Source organism: Dicentrarchus labrax, unplaced genomic scaffold (genome assembly GCF_905237075.1).
Source record: "Dicentrarchus labrax unplaced genomic scaffold, dlabrax2021, whole genome shotgun sequence".
Taxonomy (NCBI): Eukaryota; Metazoa; Chordata; class Actinopteri; family Moronidae; genus Dicentrarchus; species Dicentrarchus labrax.
Genome location: NW_026136724.1, coordinates 14,619,829 through 14,640,371, shown reverse-complemented (window position 1 = coordinate 14,640,371; position 20,543 = coordinate 14,619,829). Strand labels below are relative to the sequence as shown.

The following is a 20,543-nucleotide window of genomic DNA, read 5'->3' as shown; positions in this document are numbered from 1 at the left end:
ACGATAATTGTTGGCAGTACTAAATCTGTGTAATTGGTTTTATTTAAAGTTAAAGTTAAAATTAAGTTAAAATTTAATTAGCTAGGAAATCAGTATATAAATATGTGTTTGTTTATTTACTTTTGTTCTTGTGTAGTAGCACCACCTACAACAGTGTTCTCCAGTCTTTTGACAATGTTGATACTGGTGATTACTGGTGGTGATACTGGTAGATATTAACTTGTGTAATATAAGAGGGCACTAAAAATAGGCATAAGGGCAGCTGACCAGCTTAAAGGCCAACGTTTAGTACCATTTGTGTGTTTCTGACAACTCCCGATAATATTTTTATTTTTCTGTGATTGTGCGTGTGTGTGTGTGTGTGTGTGTGTGTGTGTGTGTTTGTGTGTGTTTGTGTGTGTGAAAGTCATGCTTACCTGTATAAGGTTCTTCATACCAGTGGCTGTGTCTGTTAATGTGATCAACTCTTTTTGCATCTGGTCCACCCATTCCTTTATTCTAAGAACACAAAGAACAATCAATTAGCCAACCAATCCCCATGTAATGCAAATCTTCCAATTGGCTTGGACAAAATATATTCGTTGAGCTTCTCTAATCTCATTGAGAGTACAGCCCACGAGATCACATGGCCTCAGCGGAGTATTACTGCTTACTATCACAATATGCTAAAAAAACTGTATAGATTAAGGGAGGGGAAGCATGAAATAATAATGTTTAACAGTCAAGTGAATACATTACTCTACTCCACATGAACTGTGCATTAAGGCGAGAGCTATTCATAGTTTGTCAGCATGAGAGTGACACATCCTCGGGGGTGAGATGGTGGTTAATGTATTCTTCTGATGAGAAAGAGGACATAAAGGGAAAGAGAAAGAGACAGAAACGAGCACGAGAGAGACAAACATAATTTATTAGAGTTTAAAGTTTTACATAACTTTAAAATACTCATACACAAGATCATAACATATCCAAGATTTCTTTACTCAAGTAAAAATATATTTTAATGTTGCATCTCAAAAAGCTCAGCATCAACAACTACTAGTAATATGACCCCTGTGCGAATGTATGTGTGTCTAAAAACATCTAAAAAACAATCACCAGCATGTCTAAACTGTTATAAATCAATGTTATGTGCTGTAACTTAGCCATGAGGTTTTTAAGGACACCTGTTCCATATATGAAAACCCGGACATTGAGTTCAGTTCAGGCTATGTGCGGGCGTGCATGAGTGTACATGGTGTCTATGTGAGACCATACCCACTATACCCCCTCACTGTCAAAACACCAATGAATCTCTTTACTTGGCAGGTGAGACTGATTCACACGCAGGGCTGGACTACGATAAGAATTCAGGCTGGGAATCCAATGTCAGTCCAGGTTCTCCACATTCTCTATATTCACAACAGACAACGTATAAAAAAAGTATAAAAACATCACATTGTGGTTTTAAAGAGGGCGTCAAAACGACTTGCTTTTACATTTTGGTTTAGGTTAGCTGCTTTCGGTGTTTGAACTTACTATACAGACATGAGAGCAAAAGCAATGTCTACAAATCCCTTTTGTAACCACAATACTCAACCTCCTGCTGCTCAACAACACAACATGTTCTGAACCCTCTGAAAACAATACACTGTAAGTACACCTAACCATCCCACCCCCCCAGCTCTTTTACAACAGCCAATAAAAAATACATGACATAATCCATAAAGCAAATTACCCATTCTCCCCCACAGTGTGAATTAACTTCGTCACCTTCCACGTTGCTGAGGGGCCTTTGACATACGAACCCCGTCTATGTTATCGTATTTAAAAAAATACAGTGTAATGTGAGCAGGGTTGGCTCACGCTGGAAATGCATAGCATAGCAGCCACATATATTTAGCCTTCTGAGAGACAGCTGAGGGCAGATATAGGATGGGCTCTTACTATCCCCTATACAAACACATGCACGTATATTAATACAACAAAGAGTCATAGATGCAGACTACTGTATACAGGGCCAACTCCCGGGTCAAGATAAGGTCCACTGACCATAGCGAGCAGGTGTGTATTAGGGTTGTTATGCACATGACTTTTTCAAATAGGCCCAGCTGGCCTAAAGCAAGAAGGGTGGACCAGTACAACAGGTGTCTAATACAAGAACAGTGAGTGTGTGTGGGTATGTAATTATGCTTCATGAAAGGAGGTTCATTATTTGTCCACTGTTTCAACAAGTGCTCACTTTGAATAATTTTTTTTTTCCAACACATTTTCTAAAAGTACTACAGCATATTCTCATTAAATCTACTGTTAGTATGAGGCATTTAGTGTTAGAGAACACACATCCCAAGTTTCTGATCCAAGTTAAGCATGGACAGCTCTGGTCACGAACTAGCTGACACTAATCCTGTGTTTGCAGAGCTTCTTCCCTAATGAGGAGAGGACAGCAACAATAAAACACGATCCAGGGAAAGTGCCTAACTACACTAGTTGTGGTTAAAAGGGATTAGTCCCTTGACTTGTCTGCAGCAGCTTGGATGTTTCTACATCAGGTCAGCTTGTAATATAATCAAATTCACTGGCTAATGCTACTTTATTTGAGCCAGGATTTTGAAATCTCTCTGATCTTGGTTTATTTCAGTCTCTTGGGTAAAAACTGAAAGGCTAAACAGTGTTCTTAATAGCCACTTCCACAATTAACCATCTTCCCCTTATCAGTAAAAGGGCATTCATTCCATGCATAACACCAGGATGTGTGACCTCCTCATACGTGATGAAAGAGTTTACTGTATTTTTCTGTAAGAATAGAAGCAGACTACAAAAATTGTATTTAAAGAAAAGTGCAAAAAAAACTACAAAAACATATGATGAGAGGATGGAAACTTGGAGCAGGACATGGAAAAATGAGATAGCATCATTATCCCCTCCCAAGCTCAGCTCCAAATTCTGCCCCCCCCTTCTCACTCTCCCTCTCCTTCTCCTCAGGGAAATTGTAGAGGGGGTTTGGAGGAAAGGAAGGAAGCCTCCAAAATGGCTGGTGAGCCGGCTACAGACGAGACTGCAGGGCTGGAACCGAGAGGGGCCATGTGAAACTCAGCCAAGTGTGAGACCTGCTGGCATTACAAGCCTCTTTTCTCTCACACTTGTCTCATGGAGTCATTAATATCACCCACTTAAGAAGCAGACCGTTTTTCTGACAGGCAATAGCTGAAGCCCCCGTTTTTCCTCTTAAATTCTTTTGTTTTTTTGCCAGGTGTGTTCACTCACTCAATTCACTTGCTTATTCGTGCTGAGATGAAGGACAGTCTGTAAACGCAGTTTAGACCAACCTACTAAAACATCTGGGGCTGATTTTTGGTCCAACTGTGTGATCTGTAAAACTATGAAAGATACAAAAACCCAGTGTTCTTCATAATTACAGTGCATGTTGCTGTCAACTCTGTTGTTAGCTGGAAATGTACTGTTGCGCTACTGTGATGATTGAATTTAAGGGCCACTCCAACAATTTTACACATCTACTACAGCTACTACTACTACAAGTAGGTGGTACTCAGCCTGTGAAAACAGATGAGTAATGTCTTCAGTGGCTTTGGAGGGAGCTACCAGTCTGCCACGTTCACCAGCATTTACAAAGTGGGGAAGGTCTAAAATGTCACTAGGAGTTGCATTAAGGGAAATGTAAGATGGGTGAGGAGGGTGTTTTGGGGGCTTGACCAGTACTAGAAACTAAAAGTCAGCATATTTCAGCCTCTGATGGTTCAATTTAGACATTTATTTTTTTTTAATTTAATGTATGTCCCCAAATTTATGGAAGTGCAATACTAAATTGCTGGACCTTTCTTTAGTAAGTGCATTGAAACACTTGCCAAAGAAAGTTACATCTTAATTTCTCTTACCCTTTCTTGTACTTACTGTGCTTCTAAAGTACAGAAGTATGCTATTTTTACCATGTTTAATAATAAATGGCACATGATTTAAATATCCCCTTTTGGGACTGCAGGTTTTCTTAACTCACTGTCTTCTACTCCCTTGGTTATCGTTAGACTAGCTAGGATGTTGGCGACATAATGTCAAAATATAAGATAATCCCATCTTTAGTCCTCACAGTGATATAACCAGCAACCAGTGCTTGCTGGTTAGACTGAAGGAATGCCCATATGTTGCAATGAGGCTTGTGTTTGACCACTTGACAACGTCTAGTACCACAAACTCCACTGTGATAGTTCCAGCTGGCGGCGGTGGCTCACTCAGGATGAAGTAAAAGTGCTTTAAGTGAGGTCATTCTGCTAATTAAGTGGACAACAGAATGTACGTAAAAAGGTGGCTGAAGGTAGGCAATAACATGAACTGGCTTTAAAGACAGGGAGCACTATGTGATACTGAGCTGGAAATTAGCCACAACCTTAAGTGAATCTACAAACATGGTTTCACATTTGTTAGAGCTGAGATGAGTAGCTCTGATACCTGCATGTTCAGCATGTTGAAATGTGACTGAAGGCGCAGGTGGCACCGATCTTCACAGGTTCACTGACTTTAGAGTTACAGACATACTTGGTTGGAGTTTAGACAAACTGATATGAGGAATCTGACACTAAAGTGATGACATTAAAATTTCATCAAGTCCTGTCTATGTCCTCAGTCACAAGCACAAATGTGCCAGTGAGTCAAATGGTGTGAAATTAAATGAGGTACTGGTGAGCGGTGTCAATATTACCACAAATAGTATCCCACCACATCTCTGCAGGCCAATTCAGAAAAACAGACGAACAAGACAAGGTACAGTCTACATGTCAGGAGCAATGTGAGACTCTCTTTTCTAAATTAGCTCATTCTTTGACAAGATTTATGAGCATGTGTCAATTTGTGCTTGACCCATGTGTGGCTGATTGGTAGACAAACCCTCCCCCCTCTCGTTTAGTCTCCATCTCATTAATGACTTGAAAAAAAGCTGCCTCTGTTGGGCCAGCTGTCGTGTGTGTGTGTGTGTGTGTGTGTGTGTGTGTACATGTGTATGTCAATGTCTGCATGTAACCAGAGCAGTAGGTCTTTCAGAGGGCAATAGGGGGCTGCCTAGGGTCAAAGGTCACCAGGACAGGTGCATATCTTTTCCGGAAGCTCTTAATGTAATGAAGTGGGTGTGACCCATTTGTGCAAGTGTGTTATAGAACCCACCATTTAAAGTGATGGACCAGAGCATGACTAAGGATTGGATAACATTTTAGAGTCTGAGAAATTACACTAGCAGAGATTGTAACTTTAACGCTTACAGCTGCACTAATATAATAGTTTTGTATCAACAATGAGTCAAACCCACACAGAATCACCAATTAACTCTGCAGTTCTGCTTTTCTTTTTAATATCTTTCAGCCTATCGTTTTGGTTTTACAGCCCACAATTTTACTGTTATGGTAGCCTACAGTCTCACTGCTCAAGTGAGACTTGTTTCCACAAGCAGTAACGCAGCTGTTTACAGCAAAAAAGCTCTACCAGTGTACGCTACCTGCCGAGCACCAAACAGCAGATGATCTGCCAGAAAGACAAAATTTGAGTTTAATTTATATTTCATGATATTTAGTGAGCCTACAGACTGTCCAATTTGTATGGTACTGCTCAGGGGCTTGTTTAGTTTAGATACAAAGAAAGATGGGTGCCCGGTTAGCTCAGTGCGTAGAGCTGGCAATCCATGTACCGAGGCTGAGTCCTCGCTGCAGCAGCCCAGGGTTCGAATCCGACCTGTGGCCCTTTGCTGCGTGTTATCCCCTCTCTCTGCCCCCCTTTCCTGTCTATCGTCAGTTGTCACTATAATAAAAGGTAATAAAAAGCCCCAAAAATATACTTTTAAAAAAAAAAGATACAAAGAAAGACAGATACAGTCCGCTGTTATTTGAAAATAAAAAAATTAAGTGAATTACACAGAAAAGAAAACAAGCTGTGTATAAAACAAGTCTGAATGTACAGTACTACCTGTATAGGGGACTTATTCATCATTATTTTCCATCTTACAGAGGTTAGAAAAAAAATAAAAAGAAAAACTAGATTTAAACTACGATTTGAACTTGAACTCTGATTTCCAAGGAACTCCCTGAGTCACCATTAGAAGAAAAACAAATAGCCTCGCTCTGCCAGCTAGGAGCAGACTGTCCAATCCGAGGGGTGAACACAGAGAAGTGGACACAATCCCAGAATAGAGAGCGTGACTCAGCACAAGAGCACTGCTGTCTTACTTCTGACCACATTAACCCTCCAGCGTCCAACCCACCCTGTGTGTGTGACTGTTGGGGAGGCCGTTTGTGCTCTCCTCTCCCTCTGTTCCTACATTTCAAAACCACAGCCTCTGGCCTTTAGCTGTTGTGCAGCTGTTTAATACACTTTTAGCTGGGCTAATACACTAAAGGAAGAGCAGATTCAGTTTATATTCTGGATTGAATTATTTAAAGGATAATTCCTGTTGATTACAATTTGGGTCTCAATTTTATTGTTTTGGCCATCATTCCTATTTCCTTGATAAAAAAAAGTCAGATGGGGTAACAAAATCTTTTTTAAAACTCACATTAAACTATTCTGGGAAAGAAAACAAAGGCAGACACTACAATGGTTACAAGATTGAACTTTTAGTCTCAACCTTTTTAGGCAACATGGACAAGTAGGCCTTAAAGTACTCAGAAAAATTCTAATTCTTCTATAGATTCATCTGTAATTCCAAAAAACTGGATTCTAACTGCTGAGGAAGATCATGTTTTATGATCGAAAGCTCCAGAACAGCTACTGTATGGACCTTGTGGTGAGATTGTTTGGTTGATTACCCAAACTGTCTGTCATGAACATCTCTCAGAGTTTACAGACTGACTTCCAGGCTTAACTTTTTTTGCTCACTTAAATGAGTTTAGATAATCCGGCTAAACTGTTGTTTTGTTAGTCTAAAACTCTTACCTACTTACATGTCATCCTGGTTGTAGAATTAATTAATTGATGAGTACAATGTCATCACTGACAGAATGACAGCTAAAACTATGAAAAAGAGACCAACGTAGAGTTGTAATAAACCAGAGTTATTTTTACAGTTAAGCTGACCTCAAACTGTCCTTGACTTACACTTGTTTTTACTATTACTTCCATTCAAGGTTTAGATAAAAAGCTCACAGTCGGGTTGTCACAAGGGGTTTGCAATAGTTTGTAACCCAACTTTAAAAAGTGGTTCCCAAAAGGGGGTTCATGGAGAGAAGATTGGGGAGACTTTACCTCCAAGCTGAGTCTTGTCAAATCTTTCATACCAAACTTATTTCTGTGTACCTTTCTAGAAAGAAAGCAGCAAGGGAACTTTAAATTAAAAAACGAAAAACCTGTAGACAGTGTGCAGTGTGTCATAAAACACTTTTTCACTTTGTCTGGCTGGTTAGCAGACAGAAGCTGCTTCAGGCCTTGTCATTGCAACTGAAACTCGTGGTATGAATAGTCTAATTTCATGCAGCATGCATGCCATATTCTTGATCAACAGGGTAAGAGAAAGAAGTACATCTAGGGAGAAGCACATCCAATTTTTTTCACCACAGTGACCTTACATTGTCATTCAGCAGCCGAGGTTTTTGAGTGCCATCATTTCGTTTCCATGGCTTTATAACTGTCTGTGTATTTTCCGTTTTCCTTCTGTTTTTATTAAGGGATAAAACTGACAACATATAAACAACCTGCCCCAAGAGTGAAAGTCCAGAAAATTGATCCGGCCTTGTTGGACGCATCATTCCGACTGATTCACTGAAAAGTCGGCTTCACGCCGGCTCCGAGGCCCGGCATGCCTGTGCGTGAGCAGCCGCAAGAATCCAGGGCTCAATATCCAATCTCGTAGTTTCCACTCCAGCACCCTCTCGTCTTGTAAACATTCTCATGTTTTTGTACTCAGAACCAAGTCTGTGGATCCACATTTGATCTCTTAATACCATCGAAACCGTCACGGAGGAAGCATTCGACGGCAAACACACTTCACTTTTCTTTTCTTTTTTTTACTTCTTCCCCATCTCATCATGTTGTTGAGTCATGGTTTCCAGCACTGGGAGACAGCTTGAAACCTTAAATCCTTCTTTGATAGTAGTAATTTGGGCTTCTAATCTGTTCTTAGAGAGAGACAAGGCTGACATCGTTACAGGAAGCAAAGCGGATTCACAAAAAAAAGACAGGGATGTTTGAGGATGGCAGCATGGATGTAATTGAGCCACTGGGGGAATAGTTAATAAGAGCTCTGACTATGAAGCAAGGCATCTAATAAGCAACGAGCCTGACAGAGCTTTGTGAAAGACAGTCACTTTCTGCCCCTGTTCATGTCTTTCCATTCTTTCTCACACTCCCTTTATTCTTCTTGTGTAAATGTATCACCAACTGCTTAGTTTACTTTTCTTTCCCTCCATTGCTTGGATCCTTCTTTCCAGCTCTGCCAATAATTTCATTTCTTCTGTATTCCCTCTTTCCTTCCACCTCTCTGACTTGACTATCTGTTGTTGTGTTGCTAATGTAGACCGTGTTTTCTTGTTTCCTTTATATCACTGAAAGCTTACATTTTCATCTTGCAAACCCCACATAATTAATAGCCTTATTTGCTACCTAATGCTTCCTATTTTCTCTCTAAATGAACTCATAATGCTATAAATCCTTTGTCCTCCTCCCCTCTCACCATGTGCACAAAGGAAACAAGTGATGATATCTTCTCCTTTATTGAGGTCAATAACACCATAATTGCAGGCTTTGTAAATGTCTCGCGGCCTCATTATCTTCTATGGCAAGATGTTATTGATGTTTCTGCCTCTCTTCTACCATTTTCCTCTTAGCAAGTCAGTCAGAGCATTTTACCGCACCCCCCTGCCTAGATCTGAAGAGCAGTGTTTAAGTGAAGCCTTGACAACAGTATTTTCTGCGCTCTATCAAGCACTTATGTTAGAGTGTATTACAGCCGTGGAAGAGCTGACAAGACATTGTATGAGATCATTACCAAATAATGGCGTGGTGCTGGTGTGCAACCATGCACTGATAGAGCAGGTGTGGGTTGCAGGAAGCTGATTCCAATGGGATTGACTTAACTGGTGAACAAGGACAAACAGCTCTGTTTTGACTTGTTGTTCTCAGTCTAACATCACAAGCATTTACTATATAAAAGTCAGACTATTCATGATAATTCCTCAAGCCACGGGATTCATGTTTTTGAAACATTTCAAGTCACATCTCCTTGAGAAAGTACACCTCTGTTCTTGCTCAGTCATGTCTTGAAATCGATTTTGTACATAATTGCACCACAACTAAAACATTTGGAGCTGATTGACAGAAAATTTTGATAATCAATGTTGAAGTAATTCTGAGGATTTGGTGGTTTTCTCTGTTTTACATCATTGTTATTTGAATGTTTGTGACTAGACCAAACAAGCAATTTTTACTGACATCATATAGATTCAATTATTTGAATTGAAAACATAAATATGGATAGGAATAATTAAGATTAACCTCACTTCACCAGTAGATCATCCAGTGAAATTAGATAAATAATTTTTTTGAGGTCAGATTGGGGCTTTTTTATGGTCACAGTAAGGTAGTTAAGGAAATTTTGATATAATATCATGATGGTTTGTTTGATTTCATGTCACAGGTTTGGGTTTGTAACATCTTTGGACCCTGTTGGGAAACGTTATCCCTTGAATTGGTGTGTTTTTGGTCATCCATCAATACATTATATTGAATTAAAACATGAAGTCGTTCATTTATAATTTCCATTCCAAGGAATGCCTGTTAACAATGTCAGAACAGGCCATTTGGTTATCTAAGCTCTGTGCTCTGTCCATTGGCAACATGAGACTGCCACAGAGGGCCGGGAGTCAGACTCTTTTTCTACCCTTGCCCACATTTGACCTCACACTCTGGACCACGGCTAGCTGGGACTGACTCGCCGCCCCCCTAGCGCCTAGTCTGCCTCGTCCACACCCTCCATGTCAAAAGACATATACGTCCTGACAGAACTAACAGCTCCCATTGTATCACCTCTCCCAGCAGGTGTCTGGACACATTAAATCAGAGGAAACAGAATTGTTGTGACACCTGCAAGTGTTTGTACTCGCTGCAGAGCAATTGTACCTGCTGGTGAGAAGCCACAATACAAAAGAATGACAGCAACAAAATTAATATTTTACTTCCTAGTTTGCAACAAAGTTTGGAAAAAGACGTGTGTGCCTTTGGCCTACTGTACTAAATATGGGTCAAGTTGTGTCTAAAGTAACAGAGAAATAGAAATGGGCAACGGTTCAAGTCCAGGTTGTAAGAGTACTGTCTAAATATATATATTATTTTCAATCCTTTAAAATCCCCTTAAAATTATTATAGAAAATAGTAAAATGTTATTCTGTTTAACAATGTTTTTTTCTCCTCTTGCTCATCTTCATCCCTCCAGCTGTCTTTCACTCTGCTATTTGTCATTTTGAACTCTGTTCAAATGACTAAACCTCAACATCCCTGTCACCTTCACACTTTCTGAGCAAACTCTCTACCCATCCACCCATACATCAACTCTACCCTGCTGCCTCACTAAACACACAACCAATCTCGCTCGGACGATGTGTATGAATAGAGAGATTAGAGAGCCGCCCCCCCATGGCCAAAATGTCTAATTAACGTCAATCTAGACGCCTACACAAGCAGACCACTGTTAGTGTTGTACTGAGTACTAGTCTCCCTGATGGCTACACACACAGTCCAGTGTACTGTAGTAGTGTAGTGTAGTCTGGCATTAACAGCTCTTGTGCAGCAATACAACTCCATTAAGGGGCTCAAGAGAAGCCATCACAGGCCATCATAGGTCCACTCTCTCTCAAAATATTACACATCAGATGGGCTTGTGGTGTCTCACTAGAGATATTTTAAGCACTTCACACCTTTAGTGTGTGATTAGGATAGGTTTGCTTATTAAATCCTTTACCACATTTCTAGATATGTATCGGAAACTTTCATTTCAAAGTATGTGCTAGTGGACACTACTGGATCACTACTATAGTGAGCTTTATGTGCAGAACAGTCTGTAAGTTTTTCTGTAAGTTAAGTATTAAAGGTCCAGTGTGTAACATTTAGGGGAATCTGTTGGCAGACATTGAATATTCCTAAGTATATTTTCATTAGTATATAATAACTGGAATCCTTATGTTTTTGTAACCTTAGAATGAGCCATTTTCATTTACAGACGCTGTGGGTCGCATTCCATGGAGTCCGCCATGTTAAACTGCCATGTTTCTATAGTAGCCCAGAAGGGACAAACCAAACACTGGTTCTACATAAGGCCATTCCCATTTTCTGCACATTTCACATCCACCATAGTTTCTCCTTTGCGCTTGGAAGGAGGCGGAGAAGCAATCTGCAACTAAACCACTTGAAACCACTATATTGAAAGTCCGAAAAAGGGTTGTTACACTGTTTTAGTCTACATAAACATAACCCCTTGTAAAAACCAGTCATTTTTAGTAGGTGTAAGTTTTACACAATATTTATACGTGTCATTTTGTGAGTTTTTGAGATGCTAGTTGGCTAATTTTTTTACCTTTAGACAAACTAACTCCCCATTTCCAGTCTTTATGTCAAGCTAAGCTAAGCCAACTGGCTGTTGGCAGTGCCTTCACTTTTAGCATAGCCCTACAGATATGAGGGTGGTATCAATCTCAACCGCTTGAATTGTTAAGTAAAATGTAATATTTTTAACAAGGCTATTTTTTTTTATGTTCATATTGTCCTGGTCAGCTATGCCTTGTTTTAAGCTTAACAATACATTTGTGGTGTATTGAACAGGTTATAAAAATGACTTTATTATTCCAACAAAAGCAATATTTTCTCAACCCAGAGACAAATATGTAATCATCAACATCAAAATGACAAGAGATGACAACCACAAAGACTTAGCGTGACAACAGGCGAAATGAGCCACAGGGTTTGATTTTCAACTTTCAGTCACATGCAACCTCTTTCTTCCAGCATTCTGTACTTGCCCTTCTGCTTCCTGTTTTACATTGTTGTTACACTGTTTTATTTCGCTGACTATTGATTAGTCATGGAGACTCAGACTTAATGTGATTTGAAAGCTTATAAATAAATAATCATGAAATAAGGAAGGAGTGACACATGCTTGTTTTACAACACAGCTTTAAAAGTACACTCCCCGTGCTTTATACAGTATACAGATGTGCTTCCTGTACTGGACAGGCCTCCCAACCAAACAGCTGTTAGCTATTCCCAAGGTTGCCTGGGAAACGCTGCAATGGAAAATTCTTGGGAATTTCCATGTGCCAAAGGATTGTGGGGAAGTAATACAGCACCGGGGGTTGCTTCGTTACTCCCAAATTTTCTTAACACATACAGGGATATGACTTTTTCTCAACAGGAACTCATGAGGAGAAACTTAAACCAGACACCAAAGAAACACTCAGAACACAATTTCAGTAGGGGAGATTTATGGAGAGCCCCCTGCCACTCTACACCCCTCTGTCGTGCATCTTTACCTACATCTGAGTCAGGACATTTAATGTCCCGTCCCCAAAGGCAGAGGCTTGCCTAAATATAGCCAGAGTTGAGATGGGGCAAAGGGGAGTGAATGGGAGAGAAGGAGGGAGAGGGGAAATTAAAAGTAGGAAAAATTGTAAGAAAAGAGCAAAGGAAAAACTCCTTTGACTCCTTAAGAGAGGGTGAAAGAAAATAAAGTGAGAGCAGAGAGCAAACATTATCCATGGGCACAGATCTTGCACCCTTGCCTGTGTGTAACAGATATAGCCCACCAGCTGCTTGGTTCAAGGCAGGAGCATGCCTCCTGAAATATACCTGCGAGCAACTCCCTCGTGGCGACGAGGTGCAAATCACAGCCAAGGAAACCCTAGACAGGCTGATCATTTCCATCTGCTCATTACATCTGATTCATCCTCATCAAACCTCCGGGTATTATCAGTGTCATACTCCAAGTTAGATTTGACACTGGAATAAAGTTGAAGGAAAATCTAATTTATAAACAGTTTTTTTAGTTTTTTCATTCCTCAGTTAGATTAGATGAGACATTTTAAATCTCTTCGTCTCTCCCAAACCAAGAAACAAGATCAAGGTTCTATGATTCAATCAAGACACAAGGCCTGGAGCTTTTTCCATTGAAAAAAATAAAACAGAATTTGTAAAGAAATATAATAAAGACCAGTGTGTTGGTTAGTGTGACAGTAGCCAGCATGATTTCCAGGGGTATAGGCACATGCTTCAAATCTTCTAGCACCACAATGACGATGATAAAGCAAATGTGGCTGTAAAAGCATTAACAAGTTTTGTTTTTTGCTGCAAGCCAACTTTTAAATCATGACTCCAGTGTTTGTCTGATCACAGCATTGCAGAATAAAGTTGTGATTATCTTATTTATCTCTGTATTTCTATATTGTTTTTTATTGTTGCAACATGTCACATTTTATGACTGAACTGTTCAGTAGAAGCTTATCCGAGCATCTTGGGTCAAGGGGAAGTTTGGCCATGAAATAAGATGGGTGGCCTCAAGTGGGAACTGAGCCATATTCATTACAGGCCACTGGGATGAAACAAGGGTCGAGACTGAGACATAGACATCATGCAAGACAGGCAGGAAACTGAAATACAATCAGGGAAATGACACCTGATTTATCAAATTCCAGAAATGCCATCATGACTTTAATGGCAGATTTTCTCACTTGTTTAAAGAAAAAAATTAAAGGAATACTTTAGAAATTTTGGGCAATATACTTATTCATTCAATACCACTCTTATATCTGTTTGGTATTTCTGAAGCTGGAGCCAGCAGGCGGTTGGCTTAGCTTAGCATAAAGACTGGTAAAAGCACTTCTATATTTTAATAAATAATACAGTATCTCCAGTTTGTACGTTTAAAAACAACAGTTTGTGGTTTTACAGGGGTTATGTGCTAGACTATATCTCTAGTCATTGTGAGGTTGTCAGGCATGCAGTGAAAATTCCAGGAAGTAATTTCGGAAGATCAAGAAACAGTCCCACACATAACTTCCCCTAAAACCACAAACTGTAATTTTTACACTTCAGTTTTGAAAGCAAATAAGCTTTTATTCCAAGATGTCAAACTGTTTCTTTAAGGAAGTTGTTGATGTCTTGTCTGGATGTTGTTCATTTAGAATTCATACCTACTGTACATCAGTATATATATCCTTACACTCTGCCTGCCCATGCTGCTCTCTGCTCAGATGAAGTGCCTCCTCACATTATGCCCACTGATCACCAGAGACGAGGCAGCGAACATGAGAAGCATGGCTTTTTAGCTGGTTGAGCATGAAATCTAGTTAGCCTTAAAAAAAAAAAAAAAGCAAGTGAGGGTGGGAGAAATGAAGCAGAGGGTGACAGAAACTGTGGAAAAAGGGAGGATGGAGACAAAATATGTCTTTTTTGGTGACTAAGGCAAAAGCCAGAAAGAAGCATATGATGTCTTGGATTGGACGGCCGAATTCAGTGCATGTGCTCAAACAAAGAAATGGGCATGTATTGTGTTTCTGGCTGTGAGGGCGGTAACAGTTAACAGTACACACGCAGCAAAATGTCCATATCCAATAGACATATGGGATCAAGAAGGCCAAGCAGTCTGGATTTGCTGTCTCTTTTTCTCTCCATCTCTATCTTTTCTTTTTTATCTCTCCTGATCTCTCAATGTGCTAGCTGGCGCCGAGATCTCTGGGGCACAGTCTATGACATCAGACTTTGCATTTCAGATTCGATGATGTTAATCATCCGCCTTCGGGCAACAAAGAAAAGAAGAGAGGAGGGTTGAGAGAGATAAAGAGATACATAGGGAGCCGGACGGAAAAGGAGATGGACAGGGAATGAACATGACTGGAAGGGAGAGCGATGAGAAAGAGAGTGAGAAGGGATGGAGGGAGGGCTGAGAGAAAGAGAGGGGACATGAAGATCTGAAGCAGACAGATGCTGGCATGTCAGGTTAGAGATGGAGCCCAGAGATAGTTAGTCACACTTTGAGCCATGAGACTAGGAGGTGAGAAAGAAGGAAAGAAAGGACATGGCAATGCCAGTGGACACAATGTGTATGTTAATGTATGTTTTTAGTTATAAAACACTGAGCTACTTAAGACTTTGCTTATCCATGTTTCTGAATTTCCCAAAGGAGCACAGTCTCTCCATGGGTCAGTCTCTCCATCCCTGCCTCTCTCTTTAACTTTCACCTTGAGGAGTCAACTTGAGGCCTGTCACTCAAAATCACCATCACCACAACATACACCAAGAGAATGGCTGCAGTTAAACGCAGGGACACAGTGAGAATAAGGGGATTTTTCTTGCCTGATTTTGCAATGAACCATTCCTCCACAGCAAGAAATTATCATTATTAGTGATGGCTAAGAAGCAGATGTCAAAATACAGACTACGTGAAATGACTGAGTGTTCTCTAGTTCGATTCTGGCATCATCTTTTCTACTAAATTAAGTTTTCCTAATTCAAACAAGGAGCTCCTGCCAATCTTGTTGTGAATTTTAATATTGTTTTTCCAGCCAAATTGCCGATTCTACTCAGTAAGTCAACTGTGTCAGTGAAAGTGGGTCTGCAGCTCGCCAAGCCTGTGTGAATATCATGTACACAACCCACAGATCAATCCACTTAGTGCCCATGAAATAAAGGGAGTGGGCAGGCCACTCTGCTAGTCTGACATCATTGTACTCGGCCATTAGGCTGAGTGCCATCATGGCTCACCACCTCTCTAAGGGACCGTTCTTGGGCTGCATTCAAAACCAAACGCTGTAGTCCTTGCCTCCATTAGAACCATCTGGAATATCTTAAACCTGTTGATTAAGTGTGAGGTGCAGCATCGCCCACCTACACGTTTGTTTAATTTAAGAGCTGTATTCCTGTGACTGTGGGTATATCATCTGTTACATCTATTAATGTTGCACTGCAAACATAGAGGTTGGGAGAGAGTGACACCTTTATTTTATGACCCATCCTGCAGGGCAGGTAGAGAGTTGTCAGCTCATACAGTAAGGGAAATAATGAGTGCATACAGATTACTGTTTTATTTTCATTATCACTTATTCTTCCAGTTATTTTTTTTTTTTGTTCATCACAATTCCCAGAACCAAAGGTGACCTCTCCATATTGCTTGTTTTGTCTGACCAACTGTCAAAACCCCAAAACATATTCATTTTACCATCACAGACCAAATAACCAAATATTCACACTTCAGAAGCTGAAAGCAGTGAATGTTTGGCATTTTGGATGAGGAAATGACATGCAACAATTAAGCGGTTATCAAAATTGTAGCTCAGTCGACTGTTTCAACCCTAGTTCATTTTCCTAAAACTGTCCTGATCTGCTCTAATTAGTTCTCCAGTAGTCTCAGTATCAACTGTCCTGTACTATAAAACCAATCGTGTTTATCCACAAAATGATCTAATGTGTCTCTCTCACACAAACTCTTAAGTGTACTATCTAATGTGTGTGTGGAGATGCTACAGTAAAAGTTTGGGAACCTCTGAGCCTCATTCACCTCACTCTACCTTCCTGAGATGATTCATATGACAGCAAGCCACATGCCCCAGTGCTGCTGCTGCAAGCTGGCAACAAATGGACAGCAGCTTTAAATATCGTGTTGCGCAAGGTAAAGTTGTATCCGAAGTAATGTGCAAGGCAATCATCATCACTTGGCAGGAAGGAAGCGCTTTCTGCTTCAGCTGAGACGCTTTGAGGATTATGTTCCACCAACTGCAATTCACTGAGTTTGAATTGATTGGAAGACATATTAATAGATATAATAGAAGTGAATGGTACTTTAAATGTGCATTTTTTATAAAATAAGTCTTGACTGTGAAATACAAAACTATGTAAAAAAAAAAAAAAAAAAAAGCCTGGCTGTCATTTCTCCTACACGGCAATATTATACTTTCAGAAGCCAACAGGCTGTTTTGAAGCTGTACTCACATCTGAGCCGTTGGGAATTGTCCGGGCGACACACACGAAATGGTTGACAGGAGTAAAAGTAGGCAGACTGAGTAATCCATAGCTTTGTTTATTTCCCCTCAACCAAGATCCAGACAGGAAGAAGATGCACAAAAAAGGTTCACAAATCCACAGCACCGTGCGTACTTCTCAGCCAAAACGCCTCACACCGCCATCGGTGCGCGTTTGGAAACAAATCTCATCTGGTATCTGTGTCCCCCCCACCGGTGGAGTTGAGGAGTGTTTGCTTTTTTTGGTTCTGGCCGTATGTGTGTGTGACTGTTAAGTGAGTGTCTCAAACTGCGATAGGCTATTAGAGCAGATCTGTACGGCGTGTGTCAAAAAATAAAAGGAGAAAAGGGGAGGGCGCATTTAGATCTCCAGCTTGGCCGGCAGAGCGGTGCCACTCCGCACACTGCAAAAAACATCTTAACCGCAATTTAGCAGTGGCTGTTCTTACTGTTAAACACACGGGAAAGTGTGTTGAAGTGGCTGAGATTTCAATCACTCTTTTTGGTTAGAATTATTTAAGTTGAATGTCCTTTTACACAATATATTGAATGTGTCATTCTGCTTAATATCATTGGAGATTTGGACGAATATTTCTGTCAAATTCTGACAAAAGTAAAATTAAATCCAATGGTCGAGCTTCACCTCTTCAGGAAACTCAAAATGACACTAGATGACATAACATGGACACTTTTGAGGTATAAATTACTGTTAATGACATTTTTTACAGTGTGTGTGTCTTTTGTGTTTGTGTTCCTGACGCACAAACGGGTTTCCGGGCGCCCTCTCTACCCACCTCATGCAGCGACAATTACGCATGGCTCTCTCGCCTGTTGGAGTCTTATCAAGCACTGGACACTTGGCATAAACATCACCCCGCCACCGCTCAACACCATGCGGCCATCTTCCTGTCTACTGCCTACACTTTTCATTCAGATTAATGGGCAGGTCTCGCTTTATCAACCTTATATGACCTCCAGCTGTGAACAGCACCAAATATAAAGGCGGATTTTTGTTTCCTTAGAACAGATGTTACATTTCTCTACTGCCTATAAAACTCAGCATCCTCAGATTGTTATTTCTTACCATGAAGCATTCATTTGCCTCCTAAAATGAGTTCCATTCTCCAAAAAATGAAGGGCTTCATTCTCTCTCCAGTGCATCCTTGAAAACAAGGATACACTTCAAACCAGGCGGGACTTCAGTCCAGATAAGGACACCTTTATTAGGGGACATGTGTTGCTGAAAGCGCTTTCAGGCCTTCATGACTTCATGACTGCTGTCCATATCCGAATCTGCCAAACACCACGTGGAAAACTCACAATTTTCATCTAAGAAAGGTCCTCTGTTTTATTATGTAGAAGCCTTTATTTAATTAACAACAAGGCAGTGCATCTGCTTATGCAGAAATGTGATAATGAATTCCACTTGCTCCAAGGGCTGTGGCAAACTTAATATGAAGTGACATTTCCTTTTGCTGGGACAATCAGCAAGGTAAATACCAGAAGAATATGCTGTACTTTCTAATGAGTTTTCTCTGCAAAGCCCCTTGTCAGAAACAAAACTAATCTCTGACTAATTTCCTCAGAGTTCCTCACTTATTATGGGTGCCCAAAGTTATTATTCCTGAGTTTAATTTTGTTTGTGTTAAGGTGTGAATATGGATGTGTGCATGCATATGAGTTCACGTTTATTGCCATCAAGGGTCACACCAGACAAACAAGGCTAAGTGTTGCTCACCTGCTATTATATATGAATCACACAAATAGATTTACTGTGCAAACAGTTGTCCATGTCCCACTATCAGGTTTCACTATAACTGACCTCTTGCCAGGCAGGGCTCGGTAATGGGGGAGAGGAGTGAATTTACAGAGAAACAGTGAAGGGGTGGGTTAGGAAAGAGTTCAGCCTGACAAAAAGAGGGGAGATGGTTTGGAAATGTATTATATATAGATACACCAGACCACACAGATGAACTTTTTAAAATATTATGAAGACATTAGTCTGGAACAAACAAGCAAAAGGCTTGTGGCCATGTGTTGCCTTGTACAATAATCCAACACCAATCCCTCATGCTGCTTCTGTTTTGGAACCAGGCAAGCAAATGCAACACTCTCTTAAACAGGATTATATGGGATTTTCACAGGGATTAGTTTGTTTTACAAAAGCTTCTCAAAAGCGGCAAATTCAGTTTGACTAAATACATCCCATTCCCATAAATGATCAGATTACAGACACCCAGTGTGGTTTGATGTAATATTTATTCTTAAAGCTGCTATAATCAATATCTTAATGTCAACAATAGATCAAATGATTATGTGTTATGTTAAAGAGGTCGTGAGTAGTGACAAACCCATAGAGATTTATCACCAAACTGTGCAGTCCACCTCATATCTATGGAGTATTTTAACATCTTTTAGCACGTTGTTTTGGTTTTACAGCCCACAACTTTATTGTTTTGGTCAAAATTGCATTTATCTCAGTAGATAAAAGCTGCTCATTCTAAGGTAACGAAAACACGACAATTCTTATATTCAGGTGATCAGAATAAGAATCAGAATCGGGTTTACTGCCAACTAAGTTTTTATACGTACAAGGAATTTGTCTTGGTGCATTGGTGCATAAAAATCACACAAAAATAAAGTACTTTTTAAAATGTATATAAATAAAGATAAGGATTAAGATAGAAAGATCCAAAACTGTACAGGAAAGATATTTACAATGTGCAGGATAGAAAAACCAACGGGAGTGCATTAATGTAATGCATATATACAGGGTGGGTATTAAGAGTCAGTGTCAGTGGGGGTTCCAGGCCTTGTTAATGAGGCCAGCTGCAGACGGAAAGAAACTGTTCTTGTGATTATACACCAATAAAAATATACCCATGAATATTATGTTTAATTTCTGCCAATAGATCCTTATAAATATAACACACAGGGCCTTTAAATGTTTTTTCTGTTTCTACGTTTGTTATAATGCACACTTATGGTGCCTGTGCTAGTTAGCACATTCATGTCAAGCGTGTCTGAAAATTAATAACTAATTTTGTGCTGCCTACAACTGGACACAAACACACAAACAAATGTTTTTCATTGGGCATGTTAGATTCAACTTTGTGGAAAGGTTGTGTGGTTCTCAGTTATGCGGTTCAGTGCTCTTTTATTTGAACCTTTTTACCACTAAGGTACAGTTTGCTTCAGGTCACGTTTCGGAAAGAGCAGCAAAAGAGGTGAAATCAAGAGTGCAAGTGTGTGTGTAATAGAGAGCGACAGGGGGGGTTGATGTAAAGGTTGTGTCTCTGAGTGAATTAGGAATGTGTGTGTGTGTGTGTGTGTGTGTGTGTGTGTGTGTGTGCCTGACAGGCAGCAGGTGTGGCCTCTATCACCAGCCCCTGACCCCACCCACCTGTCCAGGGAATTGCCCAGCTGCCGTCGCCTAGCAACCCTTTCGCCGTCTCCACGCCGACTCCTCACAACCGAGCCACAAGGCTGTTGTTTTCCCAACCAGTGAGTGCACATGTAATGTGTGTGTGTTCACAATGGGAGCAGCACAGAGAGGGCAAAACAGGAGAGATACAT

At 40.3% G+C, this 20,543-nt stretch overlaps 1 protein-coding gene across 5 annotated transcripts in view; it reads right to left on the bottom strand.

The window, feature by feature from the left end:
- The window catches only part of cacna2d1a (calcium channel, voltage-dependent, alpha 2/delta subunit 1a), an 87,995-nt gene extending 70,686 nt beyond the window's left edge, over window positions 1-17,309 (bottom strand). For 2 of the 5 annotated variants that reach the window (XM_051392428.1, XM_051392430.1), the window contains exons 1-2: window positions 16,939-17,308; window positions 417-498 (exon numbers count right to left, since the gene is read on the bottom strand). In XM_051392428.1, the coding sequence (XP_051248388.1) occupies window positions 417-498; window positions 16,939-17,018 (162 nt within the window). In that variant the 5' untranslated portion in view covers window positions 17,019-17,308. Of the gene's footprint in view, window positions 1-416; window positions 499-16,938 lie in introns of all 5 variants that reach the window. The other 3 variants (XM_051392429.1, XM_051392426.1, XM_051392427.1) reach the window with 3 other exon arrangements.
- Window positions 17,310-20,543: the final 3,234 nt, after the last annotated feature.